This window comes from Urocitellus parryii, chromosome 9 (genome assembly GCF_045843805.1).
Source record: "Urocitellus parryii isolate mUroPar1 chromosome 9, mUroPar1.hap1, whole genome shotgun sequence".
Lineage (NCBI taxonomy): Eukaryota > Metazoa > Chordata > Mammalia > Rodentia > Sciuridae > Urocitellus > Urocitellus parryii.
Window position 1 is genome coordinate 130,573,811 of NC_135539.1, and position 18,365 is coordinate 130,592,175.

The window sequence follows — 18,365 nt, forward strand, 5'->3', positions numbered from 1 at the left end:
TATATTCCTTTTACAGAAGAGTAAACTGAAGCAACAGTTCTCATACAATATCCCAGTAATCACAGAGCTAGTTGGTGGATGATCTTTCTGTATCCAAAGCCCATGTTCTCCACTATTGTAGTCTGATGCCTCTCCAGCTTATTTAGTAATGTTCTTTAAACTTTTCAATTTAGTAAATGTTTATTGAGTGCCTACTGTATACTAGGATATTTGTATATTTGGCCAGAGGTTTGATACTATGCAACCTGTCTAGTAAACTATTAAGTTATTTATTACTGCCAAAACCTTGGAAGCTTTGGACCAGGAAATAAATTTGATGTTACTATAACTCCATCAATGAGCTATGCTCTTTTCCTGATACTTAATTTTATTTAAACTTTTTTTAATGTTATTAAAACATTATAACATTAAGTCATTTGTAAAGGCACATATCTTTTACCCCCTTTTTTTCCTCCTCATTCTCGTCTTGACAGATATATAAATATTTATAAAGTTAGAATTATAGTGCACGTGACTTCATGTTGTACTTTCTTCATTGACTTCTTATAAATGGTTTCCTTTACCCTTAAAGCCTTCTTATTTATCACTTAAATGGCTGCATAATAAAATTTATCAGTCATATCACTTCATCCCATTCTGTTAATATTAGTTGAAGATTCTTTTTGGTATTAGGAATTGAACTCAGGGGCAGTCAACCACTGAGCTACATCCCCAGCCCCATTTTTAAAATTTTATTTAGAGACAGGGTCTCAGTTGCTTAGCACCTGGCCATTGCTGAGGCTGGTTTTGAACTCACGATCCTCCTCCCTCTGCCTCCTGAGCCGCTGAGATTACAGGCGTGAGCTACCACACCTGGTTAGTTGAAAATTCTTATATGGGTTTCACTAGTAAAATTCATCTGGGGCACCTTTCTGCTATTGATCCTTTATAGAAAAAATAGAGAACTTCCCCTCATTAGAGGCCTATAGAAAAACCTTATCTTCATTATTAACAAGATTTAGTGTGTCTGTGTGTGAGGCAGCTCCTCTGGTCTTTTTTTTTTATTTCCTTAAAATATACTTGGAGTCACAGTTATTCTGAAACTGGGGAAGTGAGAGATTCTATAGATCTTTGGACATTAAAATTGGTGTAGACAAGGTCATCAACCTTGACTGTCTTTCAGTAGTTGACATTTAGATGTTTTTAATGTGTTTGTTTATTTGTGACTTTTTATTTTTAGAATGGATTCTTTCTTCTTGGCTGAAATGTTTAAATATCTGTATCTATTATTTGCTGATAAAGAAGACATTATTTTTGACATAGAAGATTACATCTTTACCACAGAAGCTCATCTGTTGCCCCTTTGGCTCTCTACTACAAATCAAAGCATCTCTAAGAAGAACACAGTGAGTTTTTCACTTAAATATCTTATTCTATTTTACATTTCTATGTATTTGTTTTATTTTCTAAGTAAAAGGTAATCCATGACTAGAATTTAATAAATACATGTATGCTAAGAGAAAAAGTAAATATAGTATTTTCTTATGTTTTTGTTAAAAGTTTCTTTTAAATGAAATGTAAAGTAAAATCATTTTTATTTATATAAAATTCTTTTATATTGTAGACCTCAGAATATACAGAACTGGATGACAGTAATTTTGATTGGACTTGTCCAAATACTCAGATTCTCTTTCCTAATGATCCATTGTATGCCCAGAGCATTCGTGAACCCTTGAAAAATGTGGTGGATAAGAGCTGTCCAAGAGGCATCAGCAGAGTGTAATGTATAATTTTTGTGTTTATTAATACCAAAATTAATTATTACCCCCCACACACGTTTTGTATCAGTGCATTATAGTTACACTCACTGATGGGATTTGTCGTTGCACATCTGTATGTGCGCACACCACAGTTAATTCTTAGTAGATGACAGAGAGCTTAAGGAGCATATTCCATCAGCTAAGGCATTCACTTACACCAAAAATATCACTCATTGTATTATTAGTAAAGTTAGACAGTGAAACTGATTTGCAGTCATGTATTATTTTGGAAATTTTCAATGAATCCTTTGAACTGAGTAATAGTAGTGGGCAGAATGTAACAGTTTTTAATATCTCTAGCTCATTTTTATATAGAGGATACATGCATAATAAAATATTTATCCTGTGTCTGTAGTTGGTGGGTAGTGAAAACTAGGGTTCTGTTGTTTTGTTTTTATTTTTAAAGGTATTACTGATTCTTGGTTTAAATTCTGTTTGATTTGATCTGTTCATTTTCTTGCAGATAGTTTCATTAGGGAGGCCATTATAAAGAAGTTAAAAAAATTTTTTTAAGTGAGCATTATTCACTAATACAAATATTGTTTTGTTTTAAATATTGGGAGAAAAAACTGTGTTTTGAGAGACAGACACTACCTACTCTATGTCTTCAAAGAGTTTGAGTACTGTTGACTAATACTGCCTTATCTAGATGATATATATGCTTTTATAACTGGAAAGTATATTTGAAAGTTATACAACTTATTAATATGTGTAGAAAAATAAATGTTCTAGCTATTTCTGTTTTATTAGTTCTAAAATTAGCAAATTTGCGAATATCTAACATTTTAATTTGTTCTATATTTTCTCTGTAATTCTAATTCATAATTTTTAAAGCCTTGCCTATAATTATTTTTAGCAGAGAGGAGAGTTTCAGGAGTGGAGCTAAACCCCCTCTGAGAGCCAGAGATTTCATGGCCACTAACCCTGAACATTTAGAAATACTGAAGAAGATGGGGGTGAGTTTGATTCACCTCAAAGATGGGAGAGTCCAGTTGGTCCAACATGCAATCCAAGTAAGACTTTGCTATACTAATTAGATACTCTCTCTTCTCTGCCCTTTTTGGTCTCCTTAGGTTTAATAAGATAATGGCACCTGCCCCTTTTTTTTGTTTTTTTTTAGAATACATGGTTTAGAGAATCAGGATTTTAGAATTTAGAAGTATCTTGGAAAGTAATCTAATTCTAACCCCTTTGTAGTATAATAACAGTTAAATCAGATTGGATATTTTGCTTATATTAATAGAGTCAAATGCAGGACCCAGAGCCAGGAGGGGTGCCGTACATCTATAATCCCAGTGATTTGGAGGCTGATTCAGGAGGAGTACAAGTTTGAGGCCAGCCTCGGCAATTTAGTGAGACCTCTCAAAAAATAAAATGGGCCGGGGATGTGGCTTAGTGGTTAAGTGCCCCTCGGTTCAATCCCCAGTAAACCCCCACCCTCCCAAACAAATATAGGACCTGTATCTAATTTTCTGTTTCTTGGTCCATCTTTTCATTATTACTTTAATTTCAAGCATAATTTTAGAAGTTAGTCATTACTTTTAATATTTATATCTCAGTGTGTCACATTATCTTACTTTCCAAAAAATTACCGAATCTAAGTATTTTATTCATTGTAGAAATCAAAATTTGTATGTATTTGTGACTAGGAAAGTAACATGTATTTTAAGGAAAATTTTTACTTTAAAAGTTTTCATAACATGAGACCTTTACATTATTTATCTTATTAAGCGTACAGATTCTGAGAAAATTTAGTTTGCTGAATGATTTTAAATTGCAATCATATTCAGTTGTATCTTCATCTCAAATTCAAATGTCCCATGACCTCACATTTCCCTCAGAGTTTTATTTCATCTCTATTCTTCATTAAAGAGGATGTTTTCTTCTTCATTGATTCACTCTCCCTCCCTAGTAGTGACAGTGGTGCCTCTAGCACTTTCACTTAGGCTCCAGTGATGAAATTGCCACCAAGTGACTCTTAATCCTTAATGTGCTTTAACTTTTCTTTAATTATTGACTGGTCCCTTCTTAAAACATTTTCCTTTCTGGTGTCCAGGATATTCTGGCAACACAGGTTTTTTGTTTGTTTGTTTGTTTGTTTTGTTCACTGCTTTGCAGATTCCTTTGAATTCCTTTCTTGGCATACTCCCTCAACATAGGTGCTACCTAAGACTCTAGGTGACATTCTTTTCTTTCTGTCCTTTTCTTCAGCAGCCTCCCTGTTTCTACAGGTCAGCTGTGATCTTTGTACTTCTTAGATGTAGTGTGAAAACCTACTACCTACAGTCCTAAACCCAGCCTTAATCTACCCGTTATACATTTCTGCATCTCAGTCTCAACCTGTCCAAACTTGAATCATCTCCTCCTCCTTTGCTCTCTTCCTACTTCCACTTCAGCTCATCTTTTATTTTTTTGTTCTCTATATTAGTAAACCCTAACATCATTCTTTTAAGTCAGGAACACTAGAAAATTGAGAATAGGCTTAAATTCTGCCCTCAACCCTCCAACTTTCATCAAGTCTTGGTTTTTTCTTGTAAAGTGTCAAGAATCCACCATCTTTTTTCTACAATGTTTTCCAACTTTTCCTTGGTTAAGATTCAATTCAAATGTTATTCTGATCTTTCTCAAATATACAAGCAAAATCAGTTATTGCCTATGATCTATTCCACTTTTTCACTTAAGAGACTTTATCATAGTTAATTTTACATGTCTTTCTCCTTTAGAAGCATACTTACGGGGCAGTCTCCCCTGTGCCTAGGGAAGTGCTGTGATAGAATAGGTGCCTGATTTGTGTGTTCTGAATCAAATTGAATCTGCCTATTAGTTCATGATTTCAAGGAGGGAGGATATTGGTCAGATATGAGGTTTATCTCTTGAGGGGGGGCAGTGGGGAAAATAAGCAAACCTGGAAGTAATATTTATTTTGGGGACAAGTAAATAAGGCCCATAAGGCTAGGGCTATAGCTCAGTGGTGGAGCACATACTTTGCATGTATGAGCCCCTAGGTTCAATCCCAAGTACCACCAATTTAGCAGTTATCTAAAACTAAAAGGAGAAATTATGAGCAGGAGACTATAGTGCAGTACACTTAGGAAATCAAAGACATGGTGGAAGTTTTCAGAAAGGAAGGATGAAACAAATCTGTTTGTTCCATAGGCTGCTAGTTCAATCGATGCTGAAGATGGATTGAGGTTCATGCAGGAGATGATTGAATTGTCAAGTCAGCAGCAAAAAGAGCAGCAACTGCCTCCACGAGCTGTGCAAATTGTCTCTCACCCATTTTTTGGCAGGGTAGTGTTGACTGCTGGACCAGCTCAGTTTGGGCTGGATCTGTCTAAACATAAGGAGGTATGTCCACTTGAAATAGGCTTGTCAAAACTGAATTTAAAATATTTAGTATTGTCTAATTTCTTTGTCTCTAACAGTGGTTTTAATTTATTTTTAAAAACCTTTAGGGTTTTGATCTCCAGCACCCCCTCCCATATTTAAAATATAAAATAAATAAAAACCTAGGAGCTAGGGCTATAGCTCAGTGGTAGAGCACATGATTAGCGTGTATGAGCCCCTAGATTCAATCCTGAGTACCATCAAAAAAACTAGTCTCCCAGATTTAATAAAATTAAAGTATATCTTGTATGTAATGTGCATATACAATTTTATTTAAAATATTTTTTAGAGATGAATAGAGGGAAGAGAACAGGGTATGGGGAGAGGGAAGAGGAAGGAGAGATACCTGGGTCTGAATTAGAACAAGATGTATTCTATGCTTGTATAATTATGTCAAAATGGATTCTACTATCATGTGTAACTAAAAAGAACCCATTAAAATATATATATATATATATATATATATATATATATATATATATATATATATCTTGGGGGGAGTTGGCATATAGTTCAGCAGTAGAACATATGCTTCATGTGTGTGAGTCCCTAGGTTTAATCCCCAGCACTTAAAAACTACAAAGTAAAATAAAATATTGCTCAGATTCTATGATCTGACTTAGTACCTTAATTTATATAAAAAATGATATTCAGGGGCTGGGTTTGTAGCTTAGTGGTAGAGCTACAAACCCAGCCCCTCATACATGCTACTTGCCTAGCATGTATGAGGTACTGGGTTCAATCCTTAGCACCACATAAAAATAAATAAAATAAAGGTAGTATGTCCATCTACAACTAAAAATATCCTTTTTTAAAAAAAAATTATTTTCAGACCTTTAACAACTAGTAGAACCTTTATTTGAACAAAAATATAACTTAGGAGCTTAATATAGATAATAGCTAAAACTATTGTATCTTTGAGCAAATTATGTTAACCTTGGCCTGAGTTGCCCCATAACAAGATGGAAATATGTGCTTTGTTTCCTTCAGTCATCCTACAGATCAGGTTTAGTAATTTCTGAAAAATGTTTTACAAAATACAAAAGCACAATACAAATACAAAGCACAATGGAGTACTGTTACAAAATGTTAACAAAAATTTTGCTAAATTATATTAGATATGTTATCATTAGAAAAGAAATGTTCTAATTTCATTAAAGCTATAGACTTTATCGAGGTTTAATGACTAGATTGTAATATGAGAAGATAGAAGATTTGAGTTACTTTTATTTCTGACAGACTCGAGGATTTGTGGCAAGCAGTAAACCATACAATGGTTGTTCAGAGCTTACTAACCCTGAGGCAGTGATGGGAAAAATCGCACTGATACAAAGAGGACAGTGCATGTTTGCAGAAAAGGCTCGCAACATCCAGAATGCTGGAGCCATCGGTGGCATTGTCATTGGTAAGTAAGCCTCTGTGCCATTGTGTCGACCAGGGAGAGAGAAGCTTTAGAATTCTTCCTTTTGTTTTCTAAAGTTTTATTATAGAGTTGTCATATTATTTTTATTTTGAGAACATAAATGACAGATAATTCAATGACTTAATAATTTCTCTATTATAATATCTTTTTTTTTTAAAGCCTAGTTACCTGTTTCTGTATGTTAATATCAGTGAAAATATTTGGGGTAAAGAGTGAGGGTGGTGGAGGAGTGGTAACAATGCTCAATACTGTGGAAAAGAAAATGTACCCATGAGACTCCTTAAGGCAAGAATTGTACTCTGCCAGCTCCAGTGGGGAGCCCCTGACAACTTCTGTTCTTTCTCAGAGAAGCAGGCTTTGGAGCCAGAGACATGTGAACATAGTTCCAGGCTCTGCCACAAAATCACAGTGTAACATTGGCCCAGATACAGTTTATTATTTTTTTTAACCTTTTGTTGTTATGTAGAATATTTTTTGAGCTCCAATAAAAAATGGTAAGAAATACCTTTTAGGTTGTTGCAAGGTTTAAAGATAACATATATAAAATTTCTAGGCATAACAGAGGGTATCAATATTAGTACTAGTTACCAGCAAATTTTTATCCACTTATATATTTTTCTACTGAAATTATAAATTACCAGCTTTAAATCACTTTATATATTTCAACCAGTAGGTTTTGTATTTTTGCCCTTCATAGAAAATCACTTATATTTCGGCAAGCAGCCTATGATTGCTGTCAAGGGAAACATAATTTTTCTGTTTAAAGCAAATAGAAGCCAGGTACAGTGGTGCATGCCTATAATAACCTAAGCGGCTCAGGAGGCTGAGGCAAGAGGGTTTCAAGTTCAAAGCCTGCCTCAGCAACTTAGTAAAATCCTGTTTCAAAATAAAAAATATAGGCTGGGAATATGGCTTAGTGGTAAAGCACTCCTGGGTTTAACCCCCGGTACAAAAAACCAAAAAACAAAACAGGAGTTTACATTTCAAAAGAAGTAGAAGAGCTGGGATCTTACTATAATTGTGAGTTCTTCTGTAGTGTTTTTCTCACAGGGAATATCCATTTTGGATCTTCTCCCACCCCGCAGTTAGGATAGATTTCTGAATTCAGGGTAAGCAAAAAGACATTTAAAGGTCTGGGGGTTTAGCATAGTAGAAAGCCCAGGGTTTGATCCTAGTACCATGGGAGGAAAAAAAGACATTTAAAATTAGGATTTATCTCAGTGAAAATTTATTTTCATTTCTTTTGTTTATTCCATATGGGTTCTTCAATATTGATTTATTAGTTAAATAAATATTAAGAGAACTTCTATTTAATAAATCAGCAATTGGCAAACTATGGATTGTGGTAGTCTGCTTAATGTTACCATGAATAAAATATCCAACAGGACCACCTTAGAGGAGGAATAGTTTATTATGGGCTCATGGTTTTAAAGATTCAGTCCATGGTTAGCTGACTCCCATCTCTTTGGTCCCAAGGTGAGGCAGAACACCATGGCGAAAGGACAGGCAGTAGAGGAAAGCTGCTCACCTCATGGTATCCAGAAAGCAGGAGAACGTGGCAGGAACCCTGGACACAATACATAAACTCCAAAGGCACCCCCCCAGTGACCTAACTATACCTCCAGCCATGCCCCACCAGCCTACAATTACCACCCAATTAGTCCATTTAAATTATTAATTTGTCAAATAGATTAATCCATTGATTAGATGACAACCCTCATAATCTAATTATTTCAACTCTTGCATTAACTTATGTGCTTTGCTGGGTCATTTCATATCCAAACCATACAATAGACTATAGGCCAAGTCCAGCGCACTGCCTGTTTCTGTAAAAAGTTAGATAGGAACATGGCCACTCTGATTTGTTTCTATATTGTCTTATGGCTTTGAGCTTCAGAGATGGGAAGTTACAACAGAGAACTACAAAGTCTAAAATATGTCCTATGTATGCTAGAGGTAGCAGTAGAAACTAGAAACCATGATACTAACATTTTTTCTATTTCTGTTTCTATCTGCATCTCTGGATCCTTCTCGACTCTCTTCTTTGCTTTTCTTTGTAATTCTGCCTCTTTCTCCAGCTTCTCACCAGCCTGCTCCCTCTTTGTTCATCAATTCCAATCGTTTTTTTTTTTTTTTTTAAATGACAGCCTCAACCCTGAGTCTGCATCACTTAACAGGACTACTGCTCACCACTAACAGACACAGACAGTCTCTCTGTGTTCTCCAGGGAAACAGTCAGGTAGCATCCTTTGTCTACTAAGAGTGGGGGTCATATGTCGTATTCTCCACTTAGCAGTGGTTTATGAGAGCAAGTGCTCTAAGATAGGACAGGCAATTTCTTCAGGGAAGTTGGCATGTGATACTGGGGGTGGACATGATTGACCCCTCCTTTATAACAGTGCATTTAAACAGGGCTGCTTAAATGTTATTGAACCAGTGTGAAATAACTGTACGGTGTAACTGGTTTATAGAGGAAAAAATATATATAGTCATAATTATTCTTTGTATTACATATAAAAGTTATATCAATTTTTAGTTTAGTTAAAGACAATATACAGAATAAATATCCCTTGTCCAAAATGTTTGGGACCAGAAGTATTTCAAATTTTGGAGTTTTAAGTTTTGGATTTTGTGATGTTTTCATAGACTATCAGTTTATAAATTCCTAATCTGAAAATCTGTAATTTCATAGGGTTTTGTATTTTCAGATAAGGGATGTTTGACCTATAATGATGTCATTAAAGGGAATCTAGAACAACAAAAACTCATTCATAGTTCTGACACTGTAATCTGGTTTATTAAATTTTTCTATTTCCAGGCTTTTCCCTAAGCACATGAAATTTTTACAGTTATAATAGAATTTTGCATTCTGTGATTCATTTGTCATTCTGTTTTTCTTTGTTTTCCATCAAATATTTCATTATCATTTGTTTATAATAGTTTATAATTGTGCACAATTATAAATAGCAGTCCAGTAAACTTCTTTGGGTATGGAGTTTTTTGCTTCTTTTTGAATTATTTCTTTAGGATAATTAATGGGTCCAAAATGTTTGGAGTTTTTTTTGGCTCTTGATGCAGATTAAATCTCTCAACAGGTTAAAAAAAAAAAAAGAGCAGTAACATATGATCAATCTTTTTAGTGGACAGATGTCTTGATATTTGCTGCATTCATTTTGTCTAGATGACAATGAGGGGAGCAGCAGTGATACTGCCCCGCTGTTCCAGATGGCAGGTGATGGAAAGGATACGGATGACATCAAGATCCCCATGCTATTCTTATTCAGCAAAGAAGGAAGTATCATATTAGATGCCATCCGGGAATATGAGGAGGTCGAAGTGCTCCTTTCTGATAAAGCAAAAGATCGAGGTAAGGGTAAAAATAATTTTTTTTTTTTTTTGTGCAGCTTAGCATTAATTTTTCTAGTTTTACAACAAAAATGAGTTACCAGAAAGTGAGAGTTGTATGTGTGTGTGTTTTTCATTGGTAAAGTAAGTAAAATTTTTAGATGATTTCAGGATATATTTTGGTTTGAAAATAAAGAGTAGTAAAATATTTATTTGCTCGGTTTTCTGAATGAGAATGATTGTACAATTATATTTTTATATGTAATTTATAATTTTTACCATGGTTCTGTCCAGATGATAAATACACAACATCAAGAAAGCCATTTTCATATTTTCCATTCAGTTTCACTGATTGCTTTGATGTCTTTTATAAGGAAAAAGAATAGATGGTATAGAATGATGTTATCTAATATATGATAGTAATTTGTCTCACCAGCCGCTTATACTCATATAACCATTGTCTTGATGATGGCCATAGAAATCTAGCAGTATTGTACTGTTGAGATCTAGGTTTATCACCTGGGTATTTATAAGAGTGGCTGTGCCTGAAGAACAAGATAACATACCTGAATTCAGGAAAGCATGTAGTCCTCTTTAGGCCAAAGTGTGTGTTAGGTTTTAAAAAAGCTTTCAAATTACTACTATATAAAGGAAAGGTCTTACTGGTATTCTTTTATAGTTTACACCCAGGGATAGGCGAGAGATGAGGGAATGTGAACCATCAGACATGGGCTGTGATCCTGCTTGTGGTAGCAGTCTTTCTTACTTGCTGCAGACACCCTGTGCCTCCCTTCCCCCTTACATGAGTGGAGTTGTACAGTTTGTATAGGGTTGCTACGTCCCCTATCGTATTTGGTAGATGTGTAGGAAACTGATTCATTTCATTGTGACTTCCAAGTGGGACATTCTTTAAAAAAAAAAAAAAAAAAAAAGTTTGTTAGTAATCTGATGTTTGCTTCTCAGTGTTTTGTCTTCTTTATCTTTTAAGATTCTTTGCATTGTCAGCTACTGAAGAGCAATGGAGTAGGCTGTAGGCTATATATATGTAAGGACACATAGATGGAAGTAGAATACAAGGTTTTCTTCTTAAATCCTCCTATGTGCCTTATTTTCTCCCTTCCCCCAGGCAATTTTTCTAAATTTAGATCTTCATTTCTACATACATGAAATTAGGCACACCAAATGTAGGCAAATTAATATTATTTTATGTAACTCTTTAATGCCTTTGCTTTTTCCCCCCATTTTGTGCTGTCATTGGAATTTCAGCAGCAATATTAAAAGGTAAAATGATTCCAAGCTACATTATTAATAGTAGTAAGTATCTTGCATTAATAAGCCTTAAATTATATATGTGTATGTGTTGTACAGACACATATATACATATATAATTTTGTTTCAGTGAATACCATCATAATTTCTTGTTTAATGTAATTAAATTATTTTCATGCCTAGTCAGCCATCCCATAATAAATATAATTCTTTGTCAAGCCTGTCATAACAAATTCTATAAAGTATACATTCTGTATAATAGATGGATTCACTAGATCATGTTCATGTAAGAGTCACTGTAAGCTGGGTATGGTAGTGCATGCATGCCTGTAATTCCAGCAGCTGGGAAGGCTGAGGTAGGAAGATTGTGAGTTAAAAACCCACTTCAGCAACTTAGCAAGGTCCTAAGTGAGTCAGTGAGACCCTGTCTCTAAATAAAATACAAAAAAGGCTGGGGATGTTGCTCAGTGTTGAGTTCAATCCCCAATACTAACAGCATTATTGTTTAGGTATTTATAACTTTGGATCATTTTTTTGTTTAAATACAAGTAAAATTTTAAAATATTGATTTGTTTTAAAAGCTGACAATGGAGGGGGCACACATGGGGTTAGGACTAAAGATTATGGTAAAGAATGTACTTCCCATACTAGAGAAAGGATTTGGGGACTAATTCTATAAGGGAAAAAGAAGTTTGTTAAACAGTACTCTTAGGGATTTTACAGTGAAAGGACATTATTTCAGTGATTTTTAAAAAATATATTGATGGTTTTTAAATTTATTGTGATTCTATTACATCATGATCCTTAGATAAAAAGTCTTAGAAATCCTGTTGTATAACATCTCTTTTGAGAACTATACAGCTCTATCAAACCAAATTAGCAACAAGTTTTAATTATTAATATTTGTGACAAAAATCCATGATAATAATTTAATGAAATTAACTACTTTATTCATTTAGGATAATGTTCTAAGAAATTAAGGTCTGTAGTGTTATCATTAATTCATCCTGAATTATTACATAGACATGTTTCTCCCGTGTATTAGAGTCAGCTGATGTACTTGTTAAAAGTGTAGCCTCCTTAATCCTACACCAAGGTATTGAATCAGACTCTCTGCAGACAGGAGTCAGATCCTACCTACTACTTCACAGTTGCTTGCATCCCAGGCGACTGTGAAGTAGTAGTTCCTCAGCTATATTCTGAAGAAACAGATGTGTATGGCCATTTGGGATCATTATGGGTAGTAGTTAAGACTACATAAATACATCAGATAGTAACAGCCTTAAAATTCAAACAGTAAAATATCCTCTAAATTGTTCTAACAACCTCATTCCACTTATATGTATTTTTCTTTATAAAGTCACACCATACTGATTGAGCAGTCTTTTGCATATATAATACAGAAAACAGAAGCCCCCAAACAAGCCCCTGTTCCCACTTCCATCTTCTTATTCTGGTAAATTCTAGTCATTAGTGTATACGTACGTGAAATAGTCCTGCCTGCTTGCCACAATCTTCAGATATGTTATTACCCATTCTTCTTCAGATGATAAAACATTAGTGATTTATCAAGTGAAAATATTGCTTCCTTGAGTCAAATCAGTGGCACTTCTAAAAGTCGTCTGCATTCTGTTGTTGAACAAAATGTTTAATATTATCTCTCATGTGTCTCATCTTTCTGAAATTTCAATTTATAAAATACTTAATAATTCCAATCCCAGTGCCCACAAACAAAAGCCAAACTTTTGTTACCTTTAGATCCAAATTGAGGCAATTTATAATTAAGAATCAACTTCTTCTTTTCCTTAATATTTCTCAAGGAGGATAAATCAGCATTTTGAAGTTCTAGTACATTGTCATGCTTGCAGCTTACAGTGCTATAGAAAGACAGTTTCAGGGCTACTCCTATATTTGTATCTACCTGGTAAAAAGGTAGAGAAAATGGGGGGAAAGATTTTTCAAAATTAATAAGGTCTCAGGGCTGGAGTTGTAGTAGTAAGAGCACTTACCTGGCATGTGTGAGGCACTGGGTTTTACCCTCAGCACCACATTAAAACAAATAATTAAAATTACAAAAGTAAATAAGGTTTCATCCTTTGAACTGCTCCCAATTTAAGTCAGGCAGTGTCACTTTTCCTAAGATTATTCCCTGCTCAAATTGGTTGTGGTGAATATGTTCTATACTTGAACTATAGAACTCAGATGGCTGAAAAGATTTGACTCCAAGGAAAAAAAAACTCTAGAACATATTTGCCTGGAGAGGAACATCCCAAACATTTTTATTGGCAGAATTGCTACTTAGCTACCGTCCTTCTCTAACGACTGCACATTTTTGCATGCTCTTTTGCATTTGCACATATCTTCCCTCTTTCTGGAAATGTCTTATCGATCTCTGTCCCTATCCCCATGGCCCTTTTCCCCTTTGAGAACACTAGAAAATGTGTCCCCGTCCCCTAAATGTCCAATTGAAACGGCATCTTGGTAAGAAACTTTCTCTTACTGTCCCGTAAAATCTAAGGTGTCTTTTTATAGTTCTACGATATTTATATGACATTATATAGTTCTTTACATTAAATAGTTCTCTGTATTCCTTGCTTCAGTAAACAGTGTACAGAGGAAGGAAGGAAGAAAATCCAATTTCTTAAGTCTTTACTAAGATTCCTGTCCCTTTTTATTAATACTGATTTTCTTTTCTTTGGATCTCAAGATTTTCTTCTTCCTTTGCTTCCTGTATTTCTGCTACAGCATTCCAGAATTTAATGTAATACTTTTTTAAAAAAATTTTTTTCTTGGGGCATTATAGTTGTACATAATGGTGGACATACCCACAATATAAAAAAATTATACTCTTGAAACTATGATCACTGGTATAAAAAAAAAAAAAAAACAAGCATCTTGGTATAAAGATTTATAGTAGTATGAAGGACCTTAACTCCAACTGCCATTTTTATTTTCCTGACTGCTGCCTGTATTTCTCATTCTATATAGTTCCATAAGTTTGTGAAAACCAAAATGTTTTCTTCTTGATATCTTAACCATCCACCTTTACCTTTCAATTTAGTTGGCCTCATACAGTGATTATTGCTATCATTTGGAAAACTTTTTTTTTTTTAATCATCACTTACTTGGCATTCTTAATTATCATTTAATCAGGCATCTCTAAACACTCTGTTTTTCAAGAGTCATGGAAATAAAGTTGCACAGTATGCTTTTTAAGTCAGGGTTGTTTTGATTAATGATGTGTTTATGAAATTTATACATATTATGGGTAGAATGAATTTATTTTCATTGCTATATCAAATTCTTTTGTATGAACATAGCACAAATTATTTAACCATTCTACTACTATTGCTGGACATGTGGTTTGTTTCCAGTTTGGGTCTATTACAAACACAGCTGCTATAACCATTATTGAGCATGTCCATATGGAGTTGCTGGATAATAGAGCATATGTATGCTTGCTTGCTTTAGCGGATATGCCAAACTATTCTCCAAAGGGATTATACAAATTTTCACTCTCACCAGTAGTGTATGAAGCTTCTCTTACTCTACATTTTTGCCGATGCTTATTATGGTCATTTCTTTTAATTTTAGCCATTCTGGATAGTGTTCTCCATGAATACATCTAATTTGTATTCAGTTTTTGCATTTCACTGGTTGCTAATGGGGTTGACTCCTTTTTCATGTATTTATAGGGCAATTGGATATTCTCTTCTGTGAAATGCCTCCTCAACGTTCTTGCACATTTTTCTGTTGAGTTGTCTGTGTTTTTCTCATTGATTTGTTGGACATGTTTTTATATCTGTTATGTGTTATGGAATCTTTTCCCTCCACACTTTTCACTTTTTTATTGATTTTTTAAAATAAATGATAGCAGAATGCATTATAATTCATATTACACATATAGAGCACAGTTTTTCATATCTCTGGTTGTATATAAAGTATATTCACACCAATTCGTGTCTTCATGCACGTACTTTGGATAATGATGTCCATCACATTCCACCATCATTGCTAACCCCTTGCCCCCTCCCACCCCTCTGCCCTATCTAGAGTTCATCTGTAGCTCCCCCTCTCTACCCCACTATGAATCAGTCTCCTTATATCAGAGAAAACATTTGGCATTTGGGAAACTTTCCTTTTTTGCCGGGGGGGGGGGGGGAATATACCCAGGGATTGAACTCAGGGGTACTCAACCCCTGAGCTACATCCCCAGCCCTATTTTGTAAATTTTATTTAAAGACAGGGTCTTTCTTACTTAGTGCCTTGCCATTGCTAAGGCTGGCTTTGAACTCGTGATCCTCCTGCCTCAGCCTCCTGAGCTGCTGGTATTACAATTGTGCATCCTCGTGCCCAGTTGCTTTTTTTTTTTCTTTTTTCTTTTTTAATAAAATTTCAACTTGTAACAAGTTCACTCAGGGGTATATTAAAAGTTTTTAAATAATCTCATTTTCCTGAGATAACCAACCCATATTAAGAGTTTGGTATGTAATCTTTGTTATTTTCTTTTGTGCTTCATACCTTTCAAAGTTATAGATTTTTTTTTCCTTTTCACAATAATGGTATATACTATAAATATCATTCAGTAACTGCCTTTTACAGTTAAATCCATATTAAGTACATTGCTCCATGCTAGTAGGGTAGCAGAACTTATTCTTTTAAAAGCTACATTAAATTTTGTAGTATGACTTACAATGATTTATTTAATCATTTCACTGTTAAGTGTCCAAATCAGTTCTAGGATTTTTAGTTTGTTTTGTCACTATATACAGTGGTGCAGGGAACATCCTGTACATGTCTTCTTATCTGTTGATACTTTTACCTGTGGAAAAATTGAGGTTTACTAAAATGGAGTGCTGGCGAAAAAGATACAGGTTTTTTAATTTTAATAAATGTTGCAAATTGCAGTAGCAGTTCATATCCCTTGCAGCAAGAAATGAGAGTGCATGTTTCTGTTAATTGTACAGCAGATTTGCCTTCACATGTATATTTTTCATTGAGATTGGTCTTGCTTCTTCAGAGATGTATGTCTGTATTCAAGAGTCCAAAGACGTGTAACTAGAACAGACAAGTAAATTACAGTTGAAAGGAACATCCTAAGAAGACAGTGTGATAAGTGACAGGTTTAACTGGTGATGCAAGGCAATATCCAGAAATCTTATTCATAAGGTTAGTAATGAAATCAGAAGCATATAGGTATGTAAAAGCTACATAGGCCAAGGTAAGGCTTTCAAGACAAGACTAAGAATAATGTATTGGTTCAAAAGGAATATTTTCTGTAATGTTGGCTCAGTGAGTCCCACATGGGTTAATAGCTTAAAGGAGCCACACAGGACTGGACCACAGTGACAAAATTATTGTTATTAGTATTATTTGTTATCAACACAAATGAAAAATATAAAGGGACTAAGTTGTCTATTCATAAGTTTTGCCTTCCTTAAATAAGATTGTGTGTCTTTCTACATTATTTATAGGACCTATTTTTATGTGTAGAAGGATATATACATATAAAAGACAGTTATAGAGAGAATATTTATATATTGTTTAAGGCATAGCATCTTTTGACTTTATGTTAATTTATTTTATTTAAAATTTTTATGTAACCAGAAATACTAATTAATTCATTTAAGGATCTTGGGTTTCCAGTCTTTCTTCAAAAGATCACACCTTCCTAGGTGTACATAATATTTTCCTAAGTTTTCTTCTGGAATTTTTACCATTTCTTTAATTTTTGGTTTTTAATTCACATGGAATTTATTTTTAAAATATAAGTAGGATCCTAACTTTCCAATTGAGTGGTCAGTTATTAAATACCATTTATTAAGCAAACCACCCATTTCTCTTGGAATTAAACTACCATCTTTGCTATATATCAAATATTTTTTACATAGTTGGATCTTTTTCTAGAATTGCACTTTTGTTCTACTAATCCATTTATTCCTATGCCAATAATAAAATATTTTGTTTTGAATAATTTTAATGTCTAATATGGCTGCTCTCCCCTTACTCTTTATTTTTACTCCCACTTTTTTTTGAGAAATAGTATAGCCACATTCATTTCTATGGTAGAGCATTTATTATAGAAAAATAACACTTTCAAATCAGGACAAGTAAGCAGAAGTATGCTTTTCTCTTGCATACCCACACTCAAATATCAACATGATTTCAAGCCATTCTTAATAAGGAACACAGAATCAAGATAGTGTGTCAATAGAAGAGTGCTTATTAAAGCTACCTATCAGCCATGGAAATCAGAAAACACAAAGTGAACTTGTACAGCTATTTTCAATTTCAGTGGGCATCAGCCTCACCTTGACTGTGGAAAAAGCACCTTCAGGAAACTGAAGGCAAATCGCCAGGATAAGCAAGCTCTTGGCCTCGGAGTAGCAAAAGGACTGAAAATACAAACTTTGTTTCTCAGTTTCCCTACTTCTTTATTGGTACATTATAGTTGTATGTAGTGATGGCCTTTGTTGTTACCTATTCATACATGCACACAGTACACAGTATACCAAGCTCCCCAGCACTCCCCTTCTATACTTCCCACTTCTTGATCCCTTTCCTCCACTGACTCCCTTTTGATTTTCATGAGATCTACCCCCACCTTTCTTTTCCTTTTTCCTCTCTAGCTTCTGTAGATGAGAGAAAACATAAGACTCTTGACTGTCTAGTTTGGCATATTTCATTTAACATGATAGTCCCTAGTTCCATCCATTTTCCTGCAAGTGATATAATTTTATTTTTCTTTATGGCTGAATAAACCTTCATTGTGTATATATACTTTTTTTAATCCATTTATTCATTGATGGACATCTGGGCTGATGATTTTATTTTGGCTATTGTGAATTGTGCTGCCATAAACATGGGTATGCATGCATTACTGTGGTTTGATGACTTCACTTTGTCAGTATAAATAACTAGGAGTGGCATAGCTGGGCCATATGGAGGTTCCATGCCTAGCCTTTTGAGGAACCTCCATACTGATTTCCAAAGTAGTTGTACTAATTTTATAACCCCACCAGTGTGAAAGTGTTCCTCCTTCTACGCGTTCTCTCTAGAGTTTATTATTATTTGTGTTCTTGATGACTGCCATTCTGACTGGAGTGAGATGAACTCTAAGTGTAGTTTTGATCAGCATTTCT

At 34.4% G+C, this 18,365-nt stretch overlaps 1 protein-coding gene across 4 annotated transcripts in view; it reads left to right on the top strand.

The window, feature by feature from the left end:
• The window catches only part of Edem3 (ER degradation enhancing alpha-mannosidase like protein 3), a 73,091-nt gene that overhangs the window by 45,838 nt on the left and 8,888 nt on the right, over positions 1 to 18,365 (top strand). The window contains exons 14-19 of one of the 4 annotated variants that reach the window (XM_026392839.1): positions 1,220 to 1,385; positions 1,604 to 1,758; positions 2,656 to 2,812; positions 4,956 to 5,147; positions 6,426 to 6,591; positions 9,791 to 9,976. In XM_026392839.1, coding sequence (XP_026248624.1) covers positions 1,220 to 1,385; positions 1,604 to 1,758; positions 2,656 to 2,812; positions 4,956 to 5,147; positions 6,426 to 6,591; positions 9,791 to 9,976 — 1,022 coding nt within the window. The remainder of the gene's footprint in view (positions 1 to 1,219; positions 1,386 to 1,603; positions 1,759 to 2,655; positions 2,813 to 4,955; positions 5,148 to 6,425; positions 6,592 to 9,790; positions 9,977 to 18,365) is intronic. The other 3 variants (XM_026392841.1, XM_026392840.2, XM_026392842.1) reach the window with 3 other exon arrangements.